Source organism: Apis laboriosa, unplaced genomic scaffold (genome assembly GCF_014066325.1).
Source record: "Apis laboriosa isolate Shangri-la unplaced genomic scaffold, ASM1406632v1 scaffold9_cov152, whole genome shotgun sequence".
Lineage (NCBI taxonomy): Eukaryota > Metazoa > Arthropoda > Insecta > Hymenoptera > Apidae > Apis > Apis laboriosa.
The window spans coordinates 3,102,991-3,119,499 of NW_025224966.1; the positions used below are offsets into that span (position 1 = coordinate 3,102,991).

A 16,509-nucleotide genomic window follows, 5' to 3' on the forward strand; every position below is an offset into this window, starting at 1 on the left:
AAGTAGTGTTTATTTTTTTCTCATAGGAGGAATACATAGAAAAATTGTAGAATTAATTTTCAGAAAACGAAAATTTCTGAAGATCGATAGATACGTTTCGCGCGTTGAAAACAACGAAAGATAAGACAGCGAATCGAAAACGATTTTTTTTTCTATTTAAAAAACAATTCTTCTCTTTCGATATGAAAATTATCGAAAATTACTCCCATCTTTTTTACCAGCACAAATGTACGTAATTATGCCCCACGTCCTTCATTTCCGCGAATTCTACAAATTATTCCGTATTTTCAATTGTTCGTGCACTGAAGTTATTTTCCGTTTCACCTGTCCCCGTTCATAATTTTTTTCATCGTACAGCAGAAACTGAAGAGTGAACGTAACGAATAAAAATTCATTAACTCTATCGAATTAACTCTCTTGTCAATCCGCAAAACCGAAACTGTCGATGCGGATCATAATCGCGCGGGAAAAGAAATAAAATCATGATTCGGCAACAATTGATACGATTCGAGGGCAAAATCCTTCAGATGGCGGCCATCAATTTTAAATTCAAATATCATCGAACCAGAGATAGAGAGAGAGAGAGAAAGAGAGAGAAAGAGATCGATAAAATCCTTCTATCCCCGTTCCTTTGCAATCAATCGCGTAATATTTAATCACACGATATCATGGATCGAAACTTTGTCGGTGAAAACTTTCAATATCCCTGTGAATTGGCAGTATCAGTCGGAAAAATCTGTGTGACGAATGTTGGCAACGGAATAATGCACTTGAATTCTCTGAAAACGGGGACGGTGAGGACGAGGGGAGGAGGACGGTGAAGAAGGAGGGGGAAGAGGGCAGCAAGCTCTCTGGTATCTTTCGGCTTCTCTCGTCTCTTTGACACGGTCGTATCGGGGTAACGCGATTAAGTAATTAGGGGATTTTTAATCTTGTCCCTCTTTCGCCCTCGTTTTGGCGCCGGTCACGAGCCGGCGAAAAAATAAATAAACTCGAAGCCGCGCGCCGTTCAGGAATTAAATCGCTGATGAAGAGTCGCCTCCCGTGCTCTTTTTCCTCTGCCTTCCTTCCTTTCCTTTCTTTTTTTTTTCTTCTTCTTCTCTTTTATCTGTCGCTCCTCTCTCTCTCTCTCTCTCTCTCTTTCTCTATCTCTCGCTCGCCTCGCCTCGTCTAAATCGATAAATTATCCTCGACGAACGAACGACACGCTTTCAATCCTTTTCAATCTCTTTCTCTCCTGCCTAGATACGTGATGATCTCCCTGATTATTCGACGAACAAGATAGAAATTTTATAAATCACTTCGTGAATTTTGTCGTCAATTCAAAAACTTCTTTCGAACTTTCGAAACGCAACAATTTTAAATAAGATTTAATTCGAGATACGTATATCAAAAGAAAAAAAAAAAAAAATAAGATAATTCTTTAAACAGATTCGTACTTCGAAAACTTCCTTACACGACGGTTCAATAATATAGACATCGAGCCAAGTCAGTCATCGAAAACTAAAACGAAGAGAAGAAATGTAAACTCGTTCGCCTCTCAAACGCATCCTTGTTCCCCCGCGCGTGGAGGAAAAATTCGAAAAACTGCTCGCCATCCCTCCCCTCCCCTTCCTCCTTCCCACCTCCCCCGCCGTATGTACAAACGATAAGAGCGTGACAGTAATAGGTGGCGTAACATTAACGCAGCGCTAACGATAATACCGATGGCGTAGCGAACGTAGGATGGTGGATACGGTGGTGGGGACGGTAGTCGAGGGGGTTGGACAGTGACAAACCGCCTTGGCCCGCTGTGATTTCAGTTAATTGTCGGCGGGGCCATTTCTCACTCCACGCCTCGGCTTCTGGCCGGGCGACGACGTTGTAAATATCCCTAAAGGCGCCACGGGTAAAGGGCTAAAGGTAGAACGTCTTACTCCGGTAGGCTTAGTTTAGCCCGGCTTAACCTTTCGCCCGCTAAGCCGTTTCCTTCTCTTCTCTTTTTCGAAAACGGCCTCTCACTCTCCCCCGTTCATCGAGCTGCGTTACTTCTCTCCTTCTTTCTTCTTACGAGGATTATTCCTTTCCTCGTAAGAATATTTCATTCGTAACGTTTCCCGAACGACGCTTCCCTTTTCTCTTACCACGTTGCACTTCTTTGTTTCCGTTCTTCTCGCTTGTCGTCGATGCGAAAACCAGTTTACCGCGCGAGAATCACAAGGAGCAATTCTTCCGATCGGGGTTTCGTTTCGTTTTCTTTCGTTACCTTTGAGTTTTTTACAAAGAAACGTAAAAAAAAGTATGGTATAAGGGAAGGAAGTCGTGTTTGGGAATCGTCACTCCCCTTAAGAGGGGAAAAAGAAAAACAGGAAAAGCGATCGAACGCGGGAAGAGCAATCCCGTTTGTTGACGTAATAATAATAATGGTCAACGCATGGCCAACTTTACTCGTGGTAATTTTATGGGACGGCAGACAATCATTCCTTAATCTCCCGCAATAACGCTTCCAAAAAGATTTAACGCTACTCGTAAATTTTTGTAAAAAGAAATATTATCGTTCTCCTCCTCCCACGATTTGTGATCAACGAGGAGGTTAAATAGATATTAAAGAAAACTCGAGCAAGTTTCGATTTGCTCGTATCCCGTTTTCAAATTTCCATCTATTTCGAACGCGATAAACTGTTACATCAAGCGTGAATAAGCGGAAAGGCATAGCTGTACAACAGTACAACTTAAAATGTTTGCTGATTGACGCACAAGCGTAACACGGAACGTTGCGTAAAAATCGGAAGAGGGAGAGGGGGAGGGGAGGGAAATGAATTGCATAAGGAGCATTAAACGAAGCGAGAGCAATTAAACTGATAGAGCATGAAACGATAAAAATAAGCGACGAACGGGTTGCCTTGCTATGCTGGCCATAAAACGCTGGTTGGCCGAGTGTCGTGACTAGTCGACCGCAGTTATTACGAACGAATATACGACACGTGGTTGTACCGCACGCCGCCGCGGCGGTACGGGCTGATGGTGACAGTTCAATCCGAACTTCGGCGTTCGGCGGTCAGAAATGCTGGCCGCAAACCGCACGCGTGATTTCTGCCTCTCTTTGCCCCTGCCGAATCACCGTCCTTCCTTCCAATCCTATTTTCGATACGTTTTTTCCCCCACCCCCTCTCCTCTCCTCTTAAACTCGTCGCCAGAAAAAAAGAGATTTCGAACCGTTGGATTCCATTTCTACGCAAGATTTATATAAGATTCTGATTCTGAGAGTTTTAAGTTTAGGCGTCTCGAATTTTGAAAAAGAGAAAAAATACTGACCGGAAATTTTATTCCATCGAAATCGTACGTTATCCAGGAATCCCGGGCAAGTGAAATTGAATTTCTCGAGAAAAATTAAATTTCTAAAGTTTCTATCTATATTATTTTTTTAAACGCTTCAATATTCTTGAAAAGAAGGTTGAAAAATTTTCGACAAATTTCTATCGCTCTTTAAACTATTCCGCTCCGTCAAAATCTTACTTCTAATACTTTTATAAAAATATTTTTCAACAATTCACTCCTTTAAACTCGACTCAAATTTCTAAGTTCGAGCTCTCATTTCAGTTCAATTAGTCTCTCTATCCCTTCCACCGCAAATCGCAATTAATCTCAATTTCCAATTCCTATCGCAATCTTGTATCGCAGAATAAAAAAAAGAAAAAAAAAAAAAGAAAAATCGAATCCAACTCAAAATTTGAGAACCACTGTTATCCGCGACGCATCCGCGAATTTTCTCCGAGATGCGGCGTCCCACGGATCCTCGGCGCATACGTAAGCGGAGGAAACGGTAGAAAGAGGGAACGACAGAGCGAGAGAGAGCGGTCAGCGCGCACGAGAAAGAGAGAGAGAGAGAGAGAGAGAGGGGAGAAACGTTTTGCAGTATAACGGGCCCCAGCGTTGACGTTCCGTGCGGAACACTCGACTCGTGACAGAAATTGCTAAACGGTCGGGGCACTCGTAGCTCGCACAATCGCGGGCATACGTAGTTCTACGTGTTCACGCACGTATTGTATGTTTCGCAAATGGGAGCAGGAATGAAAGGACGACGACACGGAGTGGCGACGCGGCAGTGAAACTGAAGGACGGAGAATCAGGAGGTGGGCGGGAGGGAGGAGCAGGAGGAGGAGGAGGAGGGAAGGGGGAGTTTGAAGCGTGCGAGCCTCGCGCATATTAATCTGTTCGACCGCACATCAGCCTCTCCGCCTCGCCTCTCTCCGAATCTCGTTCGTTCGCGCACTTCATCTCCCAACCCGTTAACCGGTCGCGCACCTACGCACAACGCCTGCGGGAAATTGGCAAACTGCGGTGCCAGTCCGCCTTCCTCTTCCTCTTCCTCGTTCTCGACCACCGATTTCCCCGTGAACGCGTGTCGATCATCGCCCTGCCGAATTAATAATCGCTCCCTTAAACGGTCGAGCGAATAAAATTTCCCTCCCCCAACGATCGATCGATCGATCGATCGATCGATCGTTTTCTCTTTCTTCTTTCTTTTTCCTTTTTTTTTTTTTTTTTTTTTTTNTTTTTTGGTTTATTTGGATCGTGTTAATTGCGCGAGAGGATATTCGAAGCAGCGTCTATTTGCAAGAAAATATAGTAGCATAAGCAGATGTAGATTAGATAATATTAAAAATATATTTGAAATAAATCGAAAAAATAACGTGAAATTGATTACTTGTATCGATAGAAATGGATTATCGATAGACGATTATATTGCATGTGAAAAGAATGTATAAATTTTGTTTTTATTTTTGAAAAAAAACAGAAGGGATTGAACATTTTCAACGATCAAAAAATATTATTTATATAATCTTTCTCAAGAACTAATATTTAATTTTATTTTTCATTTTATTATCTTCTATCGATAGTTCATTCATACCTAATTGAAGAAATACCCAATTTCACTCATATATTCTTCTTTCAAATTTCGCTTGATTGAAAACGAAACGAAAAATTTCTTCTTTTTTTCCGTATCATCAGCCCGTACAAAAGAAATTAAGAAATGAAAAAACACCGCTTACAAAAATCATTACTTTATTCACAAGTGTTACAAAATGTTAGATACCTACTCGAGATATACAGGGAGATAAAGCCTGGTGCAGAGCGTAAAAGCGCAAGTTTACTCAACGGCTAACAGGCCAAGGTATTCGGGAGGGGAGGGGAGGAAAGGTGGCGCACCGCCGTTTCTGGAATCCGCAATACGCGAAGATTGCACCCATGGAGCGGATCGCATCCGCGGGGCAGGCGATCGTTGAACGCGCGCGCGTGCACATCGAGCCGCACAAGGATAATTGCGAGAGGGTGGCGTGTGTGTACGCGCGCGTGGATGTGGACGTGGAGGGCACATCCGGTGCGCGAATATATAAAGGAGTTTCTCCGCGTGTATATACGCCGATAAAGGAGAACTCCTCCCTCACCACGCCCAGAACCTCGCAAAGAGGTTCGTACCTCAAGATCCACCCACGTGCCAGATGACTTTTCTCCCTCCCTCCGCCGCTACGCGGCCCTCCTCGTCCCTCCGCGCCACCTTCGAACGTCGACGGAGGAGAAGCTCGTCTAGGAGGAGGCGGAGCGTCTATTTCTATCCGGGGAGGTGGGAGGACGTCTGTCGTTAAACGAAGCGTCGCCGCGTCTCGACGCTCGTACGCGAAAGACGAGCGAGGAAAGAGAGTAGGAGCACGCGTAGGAGCGTGGTTGTTGGGTTCGCGGTGGTGTGGGAGTAGGGATGGAGAGAGCGGAATAAAGGAGAAACACCGGAAATCGCCATGGCGATTCTGCTACTAGGCTCGCCTTCCCTCGATCTTTATATGTAATCTCCTCTTCTTCTTGTTCTTCTTCTTCTTGGTAAAGTCTCTTCGGAGATACAGTTTCCAACCGAGCCGGCAAACGAGAAGAATACACACGATTTAATTTAAAAACGTCTCCGGGAGAGACGGTTTAACTATGCGCCGATGCTATCCGCAAATAAGCGATGAGATGTACGTGAAAAGGGGATGAGAATGTTTGAGATCCCGTGAAATGTTTGAAAATATATTGCGGAGATGTAAATTGGTTATTTTTTTATTGAATACTTTTTTGGTAAGTTTCATTTTGTAGGTAAGTTTAACTAACGATGATAATGATTTTAAATGTATTTTTAAATGCAGTAGATTGTTGCAGATAAAACGAATTTTTGCAAATTGGACATTGAATTTCAAATCTATATAAGAAAACACGAAAATAATGATTGAAATAATGATATTCGGCTTCAACAAATATTATTCGAACATTTAGTTATTTATTCTTGAAATTGATCAATAACCTCGTGTTTGGTCTTGTTTTAATTAGAAGAACTTCGCGAATATGTGTAAAAAAAAAAAGTCAAAAATAAAAAATAATGTATCGTCATTTAGGTAAGTACTCGAATTCGAACCTGGATCGGGTTACGTTGTTCGAGCATCGAGCTCTCGAAGTGTCAGGGGCGTGCTCCCCCCCCAATAGTGCGAACGAATCTTATCTCGAATTATGTACGCGCCACGATTAACAAGCTCGTAAAATCAGTCAAACGTAAAGTAACGGGGTATCGGATGTCAGAATTAGTGTTTTGACAAATCTATGATCAGATAAGGGTCTTAAACCCTCGGAAATTTAAAAGAGAATGCGATTCACGGTTCTAAAATAAGAAGTGTTGCACTTGACACACCGGTCGATGCCGCCTTCCAATACTTTAATTTACGACCTCCCCGTATCGTGACTCGTTTTTTATTGCAATTACGTCGAGTAAACGATATTGAAATTTGAGATAGAAATCAGAATTCTCTCTATTATATTTTTTCCTCGAATAAAGAACTGCTCGATTCGAATCCCAATTTCCAATTTTCTGTGCTTATTTCGACTAAGAAAAATTAGAGATACAATTATTATTCATTTTTTAAAGGGACGAATATCACCCCTTTTATCACCCTTTAGATCCTAATTTTTCACATCTATCGGTACTCCAGGCAAAAAATTAAACACGCGTGTGTTTATTATTATATCATCCAACTTCTACCCCATGAATACCTCCCCAATTCGTCGAATCTACGATGCAAGAACCGAAAGATTCGAAAAACCAAAAAGGCAATTACGAACAAGATGTGACGGATAAAAAGAACGGCAAGATCGATAGGAATTGCAAGCATTACCGTCCACCGTTTCCACCGTGAAACGATGGAAGTGGTTGGGGCGCGCTCGGGAGCGTGTGAATAGGCGAGTTTAAGCGGAGTGTAGATAAGGATGGGAAGAAATACAAGGGAAGAGTAGTCTGCCAGAGAGGAGAACACGGTCCTTTCCATTGCGCAAGGATCCAGGCGGAGGAGTCTTTACCCAATGCACATGCAGCACGTATATAGAGCTCCGCCTAGTTGGCTGCAGTTGAGAGGAGGAGGACACTAAGTCTCAGTTATTTTACTGCACGCAACGCCGCCACCAATGCTGAGCTACCTTCCACTCTCTCCTACTTCTTCTCCCATTCTGAAGCTGACTATATATACCCTATCACGGGAGGAGCGTACTCCACGTCGCCGCAGTTGCAGCTGCACCTGCCGCCGCCGCTCGCCTCTTCTCGTAATAAATCGAACGTCTTTCTCGCCGAGCTTATCTCTCCCTCCCCTCTCCCTTCCCTCTCCTCTTTTATACCACCGTTGCTTTCCACCATTTTAGCAGGTTTACGCCGGGAATGGCTATTTTCCTTTGGCTTCGACGAGACGAGAGCGAGAACGGCGCAGACCAACCGTCGTTGGGACGGAGAAAGAGATCGAAGGGGAGGAGGATTTTCTTGGGTGGAATTTCACCAAGTTTGTTGAAATGTTCCGCCATCGAAGAATGATCGTCACTTGAAATTCAAGGAGGACATGAGAAATAGTATACGAGGGGATATTCGATACAGTCATGAATATTAAGTACTACCCGCGACATAGATCGCTACCGGTTATCATAGCGCTCAACCGAGAGTCGTATGTACTCATTTGAAACGTATATACTTATGGACAAACGGTTTTCTTCGTGAAAAACTCGACTCGATGCTTTAACGATGCTGCACGTGAAATAATACTTGATCCATATTCTGATATGATAACTTTTCTTTTCCTTTTTCTTCTAGTTTTATTTCGATAAGAAATAAGAATATAAAGATTCGGTGTTAAGAAGCGGCGAATGTTAGATACAAATCTAATTTTTCTTAAAACTTTTTAAAGGAAATAAATTATTTATCTAAAATTCTTATATGTAATTATAAATTATCGTTTACCAAGTTTTTAGAAAAAAGAGTCGAACCTATAAAACGGAATATGGAACATTTATAGTATAGCGTAAATGTTTTCTACGCGTAACATAAAGTTGTAACGCATAAAAGTTGAAAGCAATAAATTGTACACGTTTGACAGGCGATTAACGGTTAGTCCACCATATTAAGAATCTCGTAAATGTGAAAAGTTCGATACATATCTAGAAGAATATTATAAGAAAATTCAAGCACGAATAACAGAGAAGATAATGTCAAACATTTTTATCGAACTGGGAGGAAGAGAGAGGAATTATTCCGACGAAATTATCACGCATTTGGCCGAAAATGTAAAATTAATTAAGATACGTTGTTAAAAAATAATATCTATAATATTCTATAATAGCGTTAATGAGTTTGCAAAGTATCTTCAGGGATGGGTATAGTGTATATTAACAGAGATATTCCTGTCGAAGAAATTCGCCACGTTTCCTCTATTGCAATTATCGCAAATATCCATAACTACGAGTATCGACAACTCATTACGAGGAACTTTCCATCCGTCCGCAGCGAGAAAAGGCGCGTAACGCGAAACTCATTATGATGCGTGAATAACGAGCCCCAGTATAGATTACCGGATTCCAAACGAAGTAGAATTATTGAGTTACAAATGACCAGCATTCCACCAGCCACATTGCTTAACCATCATGTGACCAAAATCAGATATTCATCGTAAACGATTTAACGTTTCCATCTGTTTCTGAAATATTGAAAAGGGAAAAGAAAAAAAGAAAAGAAATTGTAAAAACGAGTCGTTTCTTTAATCGTTCTCATCTCGATTCGTTCGCGAATAATTCTAAGGAAAAATTTCCTAATTTCGAAATCTTCTTCGTCGAATTGTTTCTCCAAAACAATCGAATTCGCGTATTTATTCTTCCAGAGAATTTTAACCAAGTATAAATTAGATAATTCTCATTTAAGTATAATAATCATAATAATAATGATAATTGATCAGAATAAGAATCAACTCGTTAAAATTCTCGATCCCTTATGATTTAATTACGATTTACAAAATTATTTTTCACTCCATTATACAATTATTGTTCACAAATGTAACTTTTAGTTTCGTTTTGACGCGATATGATTATACACACGTATGTGGTATAGGTTAGGTGGTATAGATAGATGAAACGCGGCACTTTCGACAAGATTTTTTTTCCTCCTCCTCCTCCTCCTCCCCCCCAACGGTTTCGCTTTATTGTTCCGCAAGAGCGATTGGTAATTGGCCGCACCGCGTCTGCAATGTCGCCATTCGTCGCCATGCTCTCTCATCGAATACAAACGAACAGGAGGACAATGGTCGGACATGAGATTGGTACGGGCCATAAGGCACCCCTGTCTCTGTTTGACAATTGAAAAAATGCAATTAAAAATTTGAACGGTAATATAGGTCAGAGACACGCCACCCCCGTCGTCAAACATCCGTTTCCCTTCTTCCCCTCTCCTCTTCAGCTCATGCGCGTTTACAGACCTGTGTTTTATAACCAACGAGGGTGATTTTTTTTTTTTTTTTTTTTTTTCTCCAAAATACGCGTGACCAAAGCACAAATCGTGATTGCTTCCATGACTATTCGATTTCAATCATTTTTAATCCATGCAGATCTTAAACAGGCGTCGTTCGGAAATAATGTTGTAAAATGTTTAAAAGTTTCAATTATTTAAAGGATGTACTTTATATTATATCTACATTTATAATAAAAAAAAATAAATTCGAGATTACGTTCGAGTCTATCTACATCTATTCAAATTTTGTACGAAATATTTTTTTCGTTCGACGAATGAGTTAAAGGATTCGAAAGGAAGATTTTTGGAAATACTTTGGAGGAGTTGTTCGTTTCATCATCGCCTACATCGCGTACAAGCAGTTATCCTCATTTCGTATTCGTTTCACGAAACGACGAGCCAGGCCGCGATTTACTATCACGTCCGACGAATTATTTGATAATCAAATTTTTCCACCCTCCACCCTTACCTCGGGAGGAACGGGCGGAAGGGTGCAGGTCGTTCGGACCTTTTACAATGATTTCTCTATTTTACGGTGGTTGCGTGAGAAGGCCATTAGGAATCCCGTGTAAACGTGCCATGAAAGCGATTTCAACCATGCCACACCACTCTCCAGACACGTTGTCAAAATTAATCCTTCCTTCGAGTTCGCCCGCTCAACATTTCCCCGTCTCTTCCCCTCCCCCTTCGTTAGCTATCCATTAAATCGATGAGATAAGATAAGAGTGTCGATTCAAGTTTCAAGAGCAACGATTTTTAAAGTATTGTCGCTCACCGTTGTTTAATTTAAATCTATTCGATATACGTGAAAATTTAATCCAAAATCCTTCGAAGTCAAACTTCAACTGTTTGTGTTTAATTTCAAATAATAAACGAGCAGATTTTACGAGCGAATAAAAAGAGAATTATAAGTGCATTGAGATATGAAAAAAAAAAAAAAAAAGAAAGAAAATTTATAACAACGTTTCGGTCTTCTCATTTTTACTTTCTTATCAAAGGCACATATTATCCCAAAACTTATTACTTCTGTTCTAGAACATTGGTCATATGAAAATCTACAATGATATATAGGAACAATGCTCGCATTTTTTTTAGTCTCTTTATTATACTTTCAGCTACATTCATTTGTAAAATTATAATATTTATAGTACGTAATGTAATATTATATCAAATTATTCTTTACGGTTGTGACGCAAAATTAAAATTTTGTATTCGCGTTATTCTTCAAAACGAAAAAAAAAAAAGAAAGCAAGAAAGAAATAATAACGAAATAACGTAACGTAATAAAATTTAAAGTAATTTAATTATATATTCTAAACGAATGATAGAAATGACCATTATCTACGATGAAATGCAGCGAAAATTCTCGAATTTTCAATTACGAAAAAAAAAGGAAAAAAAAAAGAAAAAAAAAATTTAATTTCCAATACGTGAAGATGTTACACAAAAAACTTAATATCTCGAATATAAAATTCCTCGGAATTCAAGCCCGATAAATTCGTGTCACGTCTTTCGATAGCCGCGTTGAAAACAATCAAACGAAAATTAATCTGTAATAATAAAACAATAAAATAAAACGCAACCTCCCTCGTTATTCACTCGGACATTTCACGGAAATATGCACGGATCATGTGTATGAACGATCGACTACAAGCTGCGTTTTCGCACAAAAAAGTGCAAAGTGCACCGCGTGCATCACATAAATGACAGGGAACCGTGACACTGGGTGCTCGTATATCAGTGAACTGTCCAATCGCGTGCTTTTTTATGTTTGTATAAAAACAACAAGGGGTAATATGCGATAAAAGATACGTGTAGATATGCAAGGATTTTAAATTCCATAACGTCAACTAAATTTTAAAAATATGCGAAATTAAAATATGTTAAGAGAGTTTCGAAATGCTCGGTAATTTTATTGGAAATTTTTTTCCTTCTTTTTTTTTTTTTTTCAAATATCATCAACGATAACGAAATACAAAAAAAAAAACGATCAAATAATCTTAAAATAGGGATGAAAGGAATGATGGAAACATCGAATGAGCACAATCGTGTAATATGTAATACGTAATACGTATAACTACTACAAGAAAAAGAAATAAAATATTTTATTGCTCGTATAAAAATTCTACGAACGAGCGGCTATGAGAACAATAATTTCGCTAATTTCTATAGAGAACGTCTACTTCACCACCACGATGATATCACGTTTTACGGTTAAAATCGTATAAACGCCAAAATACGTCAATCATTCTTTAACGCGAATGAATTTAGGCAACCCTGGCTAAATCAGTATCGGCCAATAACCGTTGATCGTTAACGAACCACGGCGTACATCAGTGTTAAACTAATGTACCACCTTGCCAATGAGAAATTGTATGAATATCCACAGACGTTGCCTGTATTTGACGTTGCAAATTTTCCCGCGGAAGATATTATCTATGTGTTATGAAATGCCCGATACAACATATACCTTAACGCTAAAACTCATTTATTTCCTCGATTTGTACCAATATTCAAAAAAAAAGAAAAAAAAAACTAATCAAAACGCAAAGAAAATCCACAAAAATCTGAATCACAACAAATCTGAAGGAAAGAAAGAGGACATATTTTTGCACGAGTGGCGCGAAACAAATGGTTCAAAAAAAAAAAAAAAAAGAAAGAAAGAAAGAAAAAAAATCGAAAAATAAAGATAATCAATATATCCGATACCGGGCGATGATCTCGTTATCCGAATCAGCGCGAATGAAAAACACAGTTATGGGCAAAGTTACGACGTAATCTACGCGCAATCAGTGTAATGCCACATATCTGGAAAAGTTGTACAACGAAATTAGCGAAAAATACAGACGACTATAAAATTCGTTTACAATCAGTTGGCCGAAACAGTATATCAGGGTGACGCGTAAATTTTATACCGATACGTCGTAATACGCGACGTACGAGAGAGAGAGAGAGGGGAGGGGAGGGGAAGTTTGGCCCGTGTGCGCGTGCACACGCACACCATGCACACCGCCGCGTACGCGAGAGCACGCGTGCACATGGAACCACGCATTCAGAAGAGCGAGCCGAACGTACGTACTAGTTCGGTTTGCCGCCGGGAGAAGAGGTAAAATCGTCCCGTTTTGGCAGACTGTTTGAACGTTTTGACGAGTTTATTCGAGTTATCAATTTCCTGACAAATATCTGCATTTCCGTACTCATATTTCATACCCTCTCTTATACCCCTTTTTTCCTCTCTCACGCGCCCTCGCGCCCTCCCTCCCCTGTTCCGCGATCGCACCCATAATCGATTTGATCTCGAACGCAGAAATTCCGTTTCTTTTCACGCGAACAATCCTTTTAACTTATTTCGATGGAAAAACTTAATCTACGTGACGAATCGATGACGAGAATTTTGCGAATCTCGGTCGAATTGTTTGTTACTTTTTAATATAATATCCAATTGCACGTAGCGCAAAAATTGGTGAAAATTTCAATCCTTCCAATAAGATAAATTGTATTTTCAATATTTCAATATTTTCCATAAAGCGTATGAATATCTTTTTTATGGATACGAACATGAAGAAAAGATTATTTCACGTATAAATTTTTGGTCGAAAAATCTTTTTTCTCTTTTCTTCCCTCGTCATACTTTCCCGCTACATACGATTCAACGAACGTATTACCTTAACAACGAAAATGATAAATCACGGTGATTACCAAAAGGTCGATGATTACGCGCATAGTCGTAGATACAACATAGGTACAACATAGTAATATTAATTGCAGATTTTTCTGCGCCGTCTGATCCAAATAGAGGCGTAATGTAAATTCGCGAATGGAGTAGCAAATGACTATTTACCATGATTCCCTGTCAATCGTGATTATGAACATATTTCATGCGTAGGTATTGATACGTTGAAACCTCCCCCTCCTGCCTCCCCCATCTCGACGCGGCTACCAAAAAGGGCGAGCGGCTGTGCGAGCATTTACGATGCACCGTTGAGTTTAAAATACACACCAACGGTTCACAGACGCAGGATCAAATTATTTGCTGATCATTTCACGATTTTCCCCGCAAATTCTCCAACTCTGTATGTAGATTACGCAATTAATTTCTACCAGTTAAAAAATTTTGCGCCCAGACCGTGCCCGCTAGATATCATTTCAACGTTGAATGGAAATTTTACATTTCTTCTCCATCTTCGTTTTTTTTTTTCCCCCATGCTTGTTGAGAAATTCTTTCATCTTGGAAAAAATTGAATCGAAAAAAAAAAAAAACAAGAGGGAATAGAAATCGCGAATAATTTCTAAATTCTAAAAAAAAAAAAAAAATGAAATGAAAGTTTGGAGGAAAGCTATATATATTTAAATGAAATTTGGACGAAAATTCGATTGCGATTTTTCAAAGATCTTTGATTCGAAACCGCTTGGGTTTCAGTTCTGCGGAATCGGTGTGTCCCTTCTGAAACGCGGACTCGCCGCCACAAAGTGAATATCGACTAATTAGCGACGTGGCTAACGTCATAGGGTTTGCCACAGTCAAAGGACATCGTTATCCTGGCGTTGCCCATTTGAAAAATAAACGTAAAAAAAAGCGGTTTGACGCCAAGGTTGCGCACCTTCGACCTTTTTCCAACCCCCTTCTCTCTCTCTCTCTTTTCCTTTTTTCTCCTTTTCTCTTTTTTTCCCCCTCTCGTCTCGCAATCAAACGAAAATTAGCTGCGGTAAACGAGTAGGGGAGGCGGGATGAAGAAAGAAAGGAAAAGAGAGTTATAGGAAAGCGCGACCGCGCTATGCGCCGTTTTCAACGGGGAGAAAGAATTTACAAAGCGAGAACTATCGGGGGAAAGTGCAGGTATAAGGTATCTCTTCTTCTGGGCGAGGGAAGAGAGGGATGGATGGTGGGAAACGCTCGATAAACGGGCAGCTCGCGAAAAAGAGGCGATGGAAGGGGGGGGGGGGGGGGAGGAAAAAACGATTGCCACGAAATCAAGAAAAATGAATGGCTCTATCTTTCGGTAATTAAGACTGTACCGAAAAATAAGCAAACACGTGGAAACAAACCCCGCGCGAGGCTTTAGACGCGGCACAGCTGTTGCGCCCCTCAGAATTCAAATAAACGACTTAGGTAGATTAAGCATACAAATCTTCGTGGTTCCTCCTCTGCAAATTCCTATATACGTTTCAGCTGCTCTTTGTATATAGAACGTTTGTCAACGTAAAAATCATGAAACCTACCGGCTGCGTTATTAGATAAATGAGACGTTCCTCTACTATTTATATATATATATATATATATATCATTAAATCATCCTGTTATTTTCGATTCGATTGGCAAATTTTTTTTCTTTTTTATTAAAAATCTATTACATAGCTAATCTTCGATTAGCAGAGTTCAATCTCTTTCTTTCAAAATAACAGAATTTAACGAAACAATCCAACCATTCCCAACTTATCTTTTACGAAATTCCCTGGCTGATAAAATTTCGATAAAATAAATCGCATAAGAATTCTTTTTCAAAGAATCGTTACAAAAAAAAAGGAAAAATACTCAAAATTCATCGTGTACGATCATCCGCACAAATTATCCATAAAAAAAAAAAAAGAAAAAAAAAACAAAACTTCGCAACTCGTCGATCCGACTCGCGACACTTTTTCTCTCGCCGAGATAAGAATATCGTTCACTGGCGCAAGAATTTGTTGCCAAAGAGGAAACCAAGAATCATAAAGAAAAGGAAGAAGGAAAGAAAAACACCGTATGGAAACTCACGTCTGTAAGGGCGTCCCTCCTCGGGCGTGGAGCGCTCGGTGTTCTCGGATCCAGGCGTGGCATTGGCATCCCGATCCTCGTCCTCCGGCGTGGTTCCTCGATTGGGGACGGAACCGGTCCCGGTCCCGGTGGGCGATCGGCTCGTGGAGCCAGCCGGGCTCTGGGGCGCCACTTCCTGCCCCGACGCGCCGCTCGCACCTCCCCCGACACCCCCGACGCCTCCAACGCCTCCGATGCTCGCCGACGCCCCGGAAACGGAGACCACGGCGCCTCCGCTCGCGGAGGACAAGGACGAGGGCGAGAACATGTTCGACATGCTCGACAGCGAGCCGATGCTCGGCAAACCGGACCCGGTCACGGGCCCGTTTCCGGTCTCTACTTTCAAACACTTGCTAGGCGGGGCGAAGGCAGAGGGGCCGAGGGGCCTGAACCCGCCGAACGGCAAACGGTGATCCAAAGGGTGGAGAAATTGGGGTGGCAGGTGGAGCATATGATGGAGGCCGTAGCCGAGAGATGCCGCGGTGCTGAACGGTACTTGGAGATCCTTCGAGTCGGTCACCTGGACATTTAAATGGGCTAGTTAGGGGTGGGTGTGCAATCCGATCTGGTTGTTAAGTGAGTTTAGTAGATATATATATATATTTATATAGGAGGAATAGGCTAGGAAGCTTTTGACTTTTAATTTTAAGATTTTAAAATTCGAATGCTTTTTAAAGTTAAGGTGCAAGCTTACTTTTTTTTTTTTTTTTTTCTTTTTGGCGAGAAATAGTAGTGGTTGGAACGAATGAATAGTGGGTATAACGAAAGTAATATAAAGTAATCCGTTTGGAATGATTATTGTCGTGTCAATTTTTATTTTCCGTTTCATCAAATCTGGATAACAAGTTTATCGTGTAATTGTAATTGAATAAAACGAAAAATAGTCATATGATGTGTTATACGG

At 40.6% G+C, this 16,509-nt stretch overlaps 1 protein-coding gene across 5 annotated transcripts in view; it reads right to left on the minus strand.

Annotated features, from left to right (window-relative positions):
* Window positions 1-16,509, minus strand: part of LOC122719712 (E3 ubiquitin-protein ligase Rnf220-like) — a 140,197-nt gene that overhangs the window by 116,495 nt on the left and 7,193 nt on the right. For all 5 annotated transcript variants that reach the window (XM_043945771.1, XM_043945767.1, XM_043945770.1 and 2 more), the window contains one exon: window positions 15,567-16,125. In XM_043945771.1, coding sequence (XP_043801706.1) covers window positions 15,567-16,125 — 559 coding nt within the window. The remainder of the gene's footprint in view (window positions 1-15,566; window positions 16,126-16,509) is intronic.